General features: G+C 41.5%; 1 protein-coding gene across 1 annotated transcript in view; it reads right to left on the bottom strand.

The window, feature by feature from the left end:
• Positions 1 to 1,827: 1,827 nt before the first annotated feature.
• Positions 1,828 to 10,198, bottom strand: part of grb10b (growth factor receptor-bound protein 10b) — a 16,530-nt gene continuing 8,159 nt past the window's right edge. The window contains exons 4-12 of the mRNA XM_060053461.1: positions 9,127 to 9,402; positions 8,672 to 8,782; positions 7,699 to 7,797; positions 7,211 to 7,288; positions 6,823 to 6,939; positions 6,262 to 6,328; positions 6,063 to 6,150; positions 5,364 to 5,457; positions 1,828 to 4,970 (exon numbers count right to left, since the gene is read on the bottom strand). Coding sequence (XP_059909444.1) covers positions 4,824 to 4,970; positions 5,364 to 5,457; positions 6,063 to 6,150; positions 6,262 to 6,328; positions 6,823 to 6,939; positions 7,211 to 7,288; positions 7,699 to 7,797; positions 8,672 to 8,782; positions 9,127 to 9,402 — 1,077 coding nt within the window. The 3' untranslated portion in view covers positions 1,828 to 4,823. The remainder of the gene's footprint in view (positions 4,971 to 5,363; positions 5,458 to 6,062; positions 6,151 to 6,261; positions 6,329 to 6,822; positions 6,940 to 7,210; positions 7,289 to 7,698; positions 7,798 to 8,671; positions 8,783 to 9,126; positions 9,403 to 10,198) is intronic.

Here is a 10,198-nt window from a genome sequence, read left to right as displayed (position 1 = left end):
TGAAGCAGACCCAGACCTAGTACTGAAGTGAAATGAAAATGGAGCGGAAGTAGGTAGGCGGGCGGTGCCAGGCTTACATACCTCTGCTTAATAGACTGAAATGAAGGGGCGTTAACATGGGAGCTAGCAGCCCCGCCCCAGAATGATTTAAAAATGCATGGTAAATTGACTAGAACCTTCATCAATTGACTAGAACATCAATCCTTGGAGGATGTCTTATTGTGTACGTATATTTTGGAGATCAAGCGGGAAGGAACAGAATGGCATTGTTCCACAAAGTATTCAAATATGAAAGAGCTGCATCCTGTGTAGCTCTGATTGATCAAGATTGGTTTTGTGATATGTCAACAGGGGAAGGATACATTTATATTTGCCATTGGGTTCAGCCTTCAGTACTTTGCCATAACAAGAAGTTTCAAGCGTTTTACTAACAACCTAATTGCCCCGACAAGCAGGTTATTTTGCCTTCCTCATAAACGGATGCACGCACACAAACACACAAATATGTCATCCTTGTAATAAAACACGGGATTGATATTTTTATAGCAATGTATTAATGTTTTATTCTAATAACAATGAACAGAATATATCAGTCCCTTATTTATACAAAAATACCTGAAACAGTTACAATTAGGATGTATAAGCCATTCAACTATGCACAGGTTGAAACAAAGCACATCATGTATACATGAGTTTCCTCTTACCAATAGAAGTTATCGTCTTATGTTTTGCATTCCCTGAAATAAATCATACATATTATCTCATTTATACAGCGAGTAAATCTCACTTTGTGACAGTGTTAAATCCAAAGACACACACAAGTATAGGATAGGGGTAATTTCATCGCAAATTTACTTTCCTAAGCACAACGTTCCTTAAAAAAATCAACAGCCCAAAAACCTGACATGAGTGTGTTAATTAAAATGTCACGAGTTTGAATGGAGCCAACCAACCAATCACATACGATATTCAAATAGCAGGCTTCACAACCTTGCAAGCAGGGTTTGCATTTTTTGGAGTGGTTAATGGTCCAATATAAAAATGGCAGATATATATATTTTTGTGATACCATACACCTGGTAAAGTAAGGTTAAGTTGTTACCACATGACATTTGTGTATGGGTGGGCGTTCTCGTTGTACCCTATACACATCCACACATCTTTCCACTTCCATAGGTGCAAACTACTTGCTCACATGGAGGTTTGTTGTTAAGTTGAATATAGTATTTCGTTCACTTCCATGATTGCACATATCCATGTTGCCATAGAGGGCTTTCTTTTGAGGGGATGCTCAGCACACATATAGGCTGTTAGCTGTCGTCGAGTTTGGAACAGTTAAACCTCCAGCAGGAAAACAAAAAAATACATCTCCATCATTCATCCATCTACAATCCTTAAATCAAAGGCCTCAGAAATATGATGGACCAGTTTTCCAATTTTGCTGAAATTTTTTATAACTTGCTAAGTTAACCCTGAGGAAAAAATTTACTTATGTTCCTCGCAAATGAATATCCACATACCTATTCCTCCTCATGTATTTATTTTTATTTTTCTGCCATTCAATTTAAGTCAGTGCAATCTCCTGATAATTGGGCCTTTTTTTGTCTTTTTAGATATATAAAAGTGTGCCTTGGCAATTTGTAGTCAGTGTAGCTGGGGCCAAGCTACACTCTGTCCTTTAACTTGTTCAGGGACTCTGCAGTTCAGTCTCAATGCCACACAGCCCATGAGTAGGCTACTGGGTGGGAGATGGAGAAAGAAGAAAATCCATGACTGACATTCATTGTTGAATTTCTTTGCACCATAACAAGTCCTCGGAAAACGGGAAAAAATATATTGTTTTTATTTCAAATGAAAAAAGAATCAACGTTGTAATTTGTGTATGTATAACTTCACATTGCCACATTGGTGTTTGAATACACAAACATTAAAAAAAATAATAATAATCGTATGGGCCATCAACAACATGTCAATGGCCAAAAAAAAACGCTGTAAGAAAAGAAAAAGGTTCAAGTCATCACTATTAATGAAAAATAAATAAACGTCGCTGAAACAATACTTACTTTAAACTGATTTGATTCATTACATTTGAGTTAAATAATAGTGACACAACATATCTATATAGCTTAAGAGAACCCGTGGACTGTTTAACAAATCAAACAAAGTGAAGAATCTTTCTTAATGTTGCATCACAGGGAAAATAAAACCGTGAAAAACACATACAAAACCACCTGTTATGATGGGAAACCAATCTGGTGCAATTTTAACACACTATACTCAATAACAGGTGAGTTATGTAAATTATTTTGTAGAATTACGACATGTAAATTAACATTTGTAATTAAGACCGATTTTATATTTTGTTTTGCTATGTAATGGCAATTTGGGTTGACCACTCTGTTAAAAGATAAATTCATCTGATTCAAAACTGATAATGCCAAATCTTTAACCAGGATATATTTTCTAAAAGGCTTTGTTGAATAAAAATCATCAGCAGTAGATAGATATATGAAATTATCTTTGCATTAACAAGCCAAGCACAAGGTACTATGTAATTGTAGTTCTGTACTACCGTGTAGGGCCCAAATTCTACATGGATATTCAGTATTGGTTTATATCAGGCTGTACAGCGAGTTTGAACTACACCAACATAGTATCCTGTGGGAAGAACAAGGATGTATAATGTATGATTATGTTTGTTAACGGACCAAACCAAGGGTATGAACAAGGTGTGACTTTTTGTGAGGCCATACCTACAATAATCTATAAATACCTTCATAATACATGATAACAAGTGATTAATGCATTGTAAGAGTTACTTGCAGCTTACAATGGCTGAAGGCATTATCAATAACCGCTCCATTAAATATGATATAAAGTGCAACATGATGTATATAACTAAATTAATTAAAAAGACGTATAGCAATAATTATGATGTATTATAAGTTATGAAGGTGTTTATATAGAAATGCAAGTTTGGGCTACAGTCAAAGTCTCACAAAAAAGATTTGGGCAAATGAAACACCTTCACTGATTCTAATAAACAGAGTCATGATAAAGTGTAATGTGTATGGCATTGCCCTTTTGACTACATTCCAGTGCACTCCCATGGTGTCAGAGACGATTAATTTGTCACATTATCCTTTTTTTTGTTACTCGAGTTCCCTAGATGGACATTGGCTCAAAACTCCAATAAAAATAAATCTGGTTGACTAATGACTTTAAGTATACGGTTGTCTTAATCAAGTTGGACATGGATCCAGTTGTACTTCTAATAGTTCAAAGTTCTTCTGTGTTCTCTGAAGGGGGAAAGCGCTACTAACAACAATGGCATGGTGTTAATAGAGTGGAACGATGGGCGGAGACAGTATTCCCAGTCCTCCTCGGTTATTCAACTCCACCGAGTTACACTTGGAGCATTGGGTTAACCTTTTACAAAAAGGGAAATCTAGTGGTTATCCTTCCTGGTCAGCCTGGGGCTTAACAGTAACCAGCAAGGCTAAATATTGGTTTACTTAATACCTTGAGGAAAATCCACTGCACTTCAAGCCAAACCTCATAGAGTGACCTTGTTTGACTGTATAACATCACAATGCATAACAGAGGTATCTTGGTATTGACAGAAGAACGAAAAAATAACTAGCTTTATCACGGTGTTGAAATAACCTGAATAAAATGCTCTACCATTTTCTTGTGAACGGGCGATGTGGAAGACTTAAGGCCCTGTTATTTGTTATCTCAGGGAACATGAGCTGTGCAGTAAACCAATGTAGAATGGCGGCTGATCTTGGTAGCCCATCACGTAAACAGAAAGCCTACAGAGTGACAATGAGACGCAAAACAACGGAAAGACAAGCAAGAATAAGCAGTGGCAGAAAAACATCCTGTGTGGTCGGAGCAATCATCTTTGAAGGTGAACCACTATGAGCACTTTTAAGATCTTGATCAAATAACACCTCTTATTGTACACTGCTGTTGTCCATGTTCCCTTTTTCAGGTTTGTGTGATATTATAAATGGTTTCAAAACTTGTCACGCATTCATCCTCTCGTGAGGGTTACGGACCTCGGCAGGGATTAAAATGGCATAACTTCAATGACACCAAAACCTCTAGGTTTTCCCCGTTGTAAAATAGATCTTGCATGTCCTTACTATGCATTGGACCTCAGAGGGCGATGTTGTACGGTGCTATCAAGTGACTTGCCGGTAACAGGACCGAGGATAGATACAGCCATGAGTGATGTCAAAAAGCATGCTCTAGATTAAGGAGTGCAAATAAGAGATATGCTAAATGATGCTAAACATTAACATCCATCGGTGGTGGGATTAAAAAAATAATGTTACAGAAGAAAACAGCAACCTGCTGATTGTTCAGTTAACAGATAAACCTGTGTTCGCAGTGGCAACACAATGCCTAATTGCGAGTGACCAGTTAATTGGTTGATTGTATTTATGGGGGATTGAACGATTATGTGACAGCATTTAAACAAAATAAAATAAAATGGCAGATTCATCTTGTCCATTATGTCCATAAAAGCTCCTTGCGTTCCTGTTCGTTTTCCTTGCACCTGATTGGATGTGTTGAGCGCCTTGATTTGTCCATCCAACCGTAACGACCAACCCACAAAACCACCCGAAATTAGCTCAGCAGTCTCCAGCAGAGTCCGTCATAAAAAATATCAAGAAAAACAACAAACGGAAGCATCAGTTCATTCACCCGCTTCTCCAGACGAGAAAAATGTATACGAAAAAACCGACACAAAACAAGAGGGAAAAATGACGTTGTGAGCGGTGGTGGGGGATGTGTCAGGGCGTTGGGAGAGGTCATAAGGCCACAAAGGTGCACGGGTGTCTCAGTTTGCAAGGCAACACCCCTTTGTTGAGCTGGTAGAACTCCACCAACTGGATCAGGTCAGTGAACTTGGTCGAGCCGTCGTCAAGGCTGAAGAAGATCTGTCCGTCCTCTTCACACTTTGGTCATTCGGGATGAAGGGCAAGACCATATGAAGGGTGAGACCAGATGATGCAACAGACAGGATGAGGGGAGAGACCAGATGAATGGTGGTCAGGAATGAAGGAGAACATGAAGTTGGAGAGGAAGGGAGAGAGAGAGGACACATTTTGATTAATATAAATTATTTATGTTGAAAATAACACTCCAGGCTCATTGAGATGGCTTTTTTCCTTATGAATTTTTTTATCTTCAAATTGGTTATTATGTTAACTAAATACAGAATGACTCCAATGCTTAACACCCACAACCAGTTATGACCCTTCAAACGACATTATCCCATATTTTCTGTTAAATTCAAGCCAACATAAGTATGTGTTATATAATCAATGACAGAACCGAGTGGTGCCTACCGGTAGTATCTGGAAATGTTTGATTTTCTGATGATGGCACAGTGTGAGTACAAACGCCTTGGGGTTGCTCTGACTGACCCTCAGCAGAAACAACCTGCAGGAAGAGAGCAGGGACATTCAGAACAAACTCATTCACTCAACAGTTTAAGGAACAAAAGTTTTCATCTCTGTTTGCACAGGTCTCCTCTCCAGATGTGGAAGAGGGGCCGTGGTCATCTTATTGCTCTTTCATTCAGCCTACTTTAAGGACTGACTTTCCATGGTTGTCCATTTATCTACATCTATATACATATAATCACGCATAAAAACACTAAAATAAGTAAAATACTGCTATGTTGTAGAGGAGTCCATCGCTCGCTCGCTTTAACCGGCGCCGCCACCATGACAACCAATTATTTTTTTTTTGTCTTGTGTACTGTACAATAAGATGTGATAAAAGTGATTCTGATTCTGATTCTGTGTTTAATAAAATAAATAAATAAATAATAATAAGCAAGAAAAAAAGCATACACAAATCTATCGTCGAGCTTCATTGTTTTTCCTTGAGGTAGCGATACCACACTGTATATGCTATTTAAAAATAATAAAAAATAACATAATAATAATAATAATAATACATTTAATTTAGAGGCGCCTTTCGAGACACCCAAGGTCACCTCTTCAACATGCACCATTGTCATTTTATAAAAGCCCACTGACCCGTCCACTTGTCCCTGCTGGTGGATGATGCGGTGCGACTCCTCCCTGGTTATCCGGCCGTGGAACCACAGCTGCGCCACGTGGATCACTGCTCATTCAGCAAACACAGGCATCTCGTTCAACCACGTTGTTTAGCATTGAGCCCACACAGGAGGGCACATCCTTCAGAAGGTTACAGTCGTTAACGTATCGCACCTACCTGAGCTTAGTGAAGAGTGGTGGAGAGGACTGTGGCAGCCCAGCACGTTCAATCGTTGACTCCTCTTCTGAGAGGGATGCGACGGACACACACACACACACACACACACACACACAAAGAGAAACACACAAACACACACAGAAGCTGATGAGAATCAATTCAAATAACTTTAGGAACTTCAGATGTGAATGGATACCAGGATGCACTGAAGAATGTTATTTGATATGCAGACATATTTGTATGAATTAGTCTCATTGTACTAACACTATTGACTATTAATATTTTAAATATGCATATATATTGTTGAAATGTCTATTTTCAATCAATTTCAAGAACTTTTGGTCAGCACATTAGCACATTGACCAACTAACATCTACACCATAGTCATATTCTAGATTCAAAGGCTTCTAAAACCTAAATAATTGAAATATGGCCTGCATACTTCCGAGACAGTGTTTCTTTGCATTTGTCTAGTTTCAGTCAAGCACAAGGAAGGTACTAGGAAATGATTAAGGAAGGTACTAGGAAATGATTAAACTACTGTGTAGTGTAGCGTCTCACCCTCCATGCGTGTCCCTCTTCCATGGCGGCGCTTTGAGCTTCTAGAGGGTTCTTGATCACCCTGCCTATTCTCCCTGAGAAGTCCATGGCCACCAGGGAGTTTTCCGACACACTCCGCTAGGGGGCAGCAGAGAGACACGGTAGGTTTGACTGTCAGGCAACAGACCGCAATGTGGCTATGTGGTTCACTTGTCACTGACACGTTGATGAAGTGTATTCACAAAACCGTCACAAACATGACGTGTATTCAACATGCAGGTTATATAAAAAAAATAAACATACTATGTTTTGTTTTTGTCAAAGTTACAGTTGGTTATTCTCGTCATCATCACATAGCTATTTTATCAATGACCCGTGACTTGGGGGGGGGGGGGGGGGGGTGACTTACCACTGGGGCTGAGAAGTGTGATAGCAAAGTTTTCCTCTGTTGGGGAATCTTATAGTTCTGGTACAAAATGATTCCGTACTGTAAAGGAAACAGAGACACATGATGGATGAACAAAACTGTCCTCGATTCCTTCTTAGATCTACTTTGGAGTGAGCTGAGGTTTTTGACTCATTTGAGAAAGGCAGTGCATATTTATGGATTAATTTATTATGATAGGGTTAGTTTGCCACATAGCATGTCCATTGCCCATAAATGTAAAAAAATATCCTTTAAACATCAGTTAGCCTAGCATCCCCACTTGAACCATCTGTACCGCCTGCACCAAACCAAGCAGTAGTATCAGACAAACCACTCATCCAAGACCGTGTGACTACACGACACCCGAATCAAGCAGGGGCTACGGATGTGATTGTTAACGGTCAACGTTGCTGACGTTCCGCTAAGGCCCGGGCCCGCAGGCCTATCGTGGCTGCGGTCCTCAGGCGTACCTTAAAGAGTCTGAAGGCGGTCATCCAGCAGGTACGACTCTGTTCGTCCTCGGCACACAGTATCCTCAGTTCTTTCAGCTCCGCCCTGCCTTTGTTGGCCTGGGGATTCACAAGGGTTGGCCAGGGTTAGCTACTGAGCGGCCCTGCTGGCATATAGAGGCATATAGTGTGTCTCAAAGTGTCATGTGGCAACCACTGCAGGGATGGCTGCCTTGGAGTAGAATAGAATGAACATCCAAGCCTATTGTGGGGTTTTTCTTTCATGGCACAATCAGTATAAAGGCGTGAGCAGGGAGTCGCCTGCAGGAGTTGCTCAATGCAGTCTGACTGGCTTCCGGTGACGGCCGTCACGATTTTTCCACATCGATTTGGTTTTCCATTTAAACGTTAGCATTTTGTTTATGCATGTCTCACTCCATTTTGAACACATTCTCTTCTGTGACACAATATATATATCTATACATAAATAAGTATAAATATCTACGCATTTAGATCCATTTCGAGATGTAGATCTAGATATTTATGCATCAATCTATATCTACATCTATAAATATATCGTCCAACTGCTTTTCATTTTAAATTTGGACTACAGTTAGTGACTTAAACCAAAACCAAAACCTTTCGCCACTTGAACAGTTTTTTCCCCACGGCAGTTGGGCTCACAAACAAGCCCCCTGCATCACAATGACTCTGGGTTTACGTACTCAAACTAACTTGCCCTTCTATGCCCAATTATCTATTATTATTTGTTATTAGCTTAAAAAACATTTGTCCTTTGTTCTTGTTTATGTTTTTTTGTTGTTATGTTATGTCTCATGCCTTATGTACCAACCACACCAAGTCAATTTCCTGTATGTGTGAATATACTTGGCCATTAAAAGAATTCTGATTCTGATTCTGATTCTGATTAACGTGAAACAGCTTCCCCCGTGAACTTTTGACTCTGCCTTGCGTGCCGCTGCAGCCGCCATACCTTGATGCAGAACTCGTAGTCCGTGGGCGTGGCGTGCTGCTTCTTCGCCGGGACCACGGTGAAGATGTTGCTGTCCTCCAGGTCTGCCAGTAACTGGAGATGCCTCGGCTCCTGCAGGCGGGAGGTAATGAATACGTTAGGCCGCCGGAGCAACAGGTAGAGCAGGTAGAGCCGTCCAAAAGGGACACGTTCAGGATGGATCCGGGAGGGGGGGGGGGGTTTTAAAAGGGGAGGGCGGGGTAGGCCGATGCCAGACACGCGGCTCGGATACGCAGTTTCCTTTGAGGCGAAGATTTACGGGAGAGAAGGAAGCACGGATTGAGACACACTAAACTAAAGAACAACTTTTGGGATGTTTCTCCATGGCACACAGACATTTGAGGAGTCGTCGGTTGAAACATGCACGCTCCATCAATCAAGCGCACACTTAAGCTGAGCTCAGCGTCAGGGGTTACCTTTGAGGTTCCTTTCGTGGAGCAGTAGAGGCCTGAGCGCCGCAGGAACATGTAGAGCTTCTTCCACGACTTCCTCCCCACCTCCTTCACGTACAGATGGCCCTGGATCTCTGGGTAGCTGCTTGCCGCCAACAAATTCTGAAAAAAAAAAACTATTTTAGCTCCATGCCCTGAGGTAGAAAAGCTTCTGATGCCCGTTTTTGTGTCTCGAGTCATAAAACCAGTGATGAAACGTTTTTTTACCCTTAACACAGTTAACTTGCTCGGTTCAACAAGTTAATGCGACTGTATTTATGAGTAGAGCAGTAACAGTCGAACCGTACGACTGTCAGATCTGTTTTTACAGAGGGCTTGAGACTAATCCTTTCTGGTCTTTAGACATAGATAGATACATGTCTTCTTCCAAGCTCATCCGAGCACATCTCTAATAAATGTGAGGGGGAAAGAAACAGAGCATTTCACGTTTTGATGTGTGAAATCATGTGTCAGGAAAGAGATATCAACTGCCTGAGGCACGCCTATATCTGAAGCGCTTGAAACAGAAAGTCCTTGAAAGCACGATAGAAGGCCTTCAGAAGCGTCGGAAAACACGGAAAACACAATCGCATTCTAGCGGCGGGGAAGTAGCGCCGTCACGTTTTCGTGATCACACCCTCAACGCCCTGCGCTGTTCAGTACAACCATTCGCCTAATTACTGTTTTGATTGTGTGCCTTGACCCCCGTGTGCCTTTCTGAAATGCGCGACAGTCACGACACCCGACCGACGAAACCTTAACCAAGCCACTCGCTAAACGCCGCTCCGCTCCGTGTCATGCTCCGGTCATGTATCACATGACCCCGGTGGCGCCACTCGAGTTAACCACGAGGAAACGGTCCCGGGTGCCCCGCCCTCTATCCACACGGCGTCCCGCTGCGCACGAGACGCTTACGGCACGCAGTGCCTCACGGCACTGCTCCTTCAGACGTTGTTTTCTCTGCCGTCGACGCCCCGGGCCCCTTGTGCGTGACAGGGGAAGAGCCGTGTTTGCGCTCCACAAACACACACTGACAGACAGACACATACACAGACAC

This window comes from Gadus macrocephalus, chromosome 6 (assembly GCF_031168955.1).
Source record: "Gadus macrocephalus chromosome 6, ASM3116895v1".
Taxonomy (NCBI): domain Eukaryota; kingdom Metazoa; phylum Chordata; class Actinopteri; order Gadiformes; family Gadidae; genus Gadus; species Gadus macrocephalus.
The sequence above is the reverse complement of the archived record's forward strand: the minus strand, read 5'-3'. Positions and strand labels throughout refer to the sequence as shown.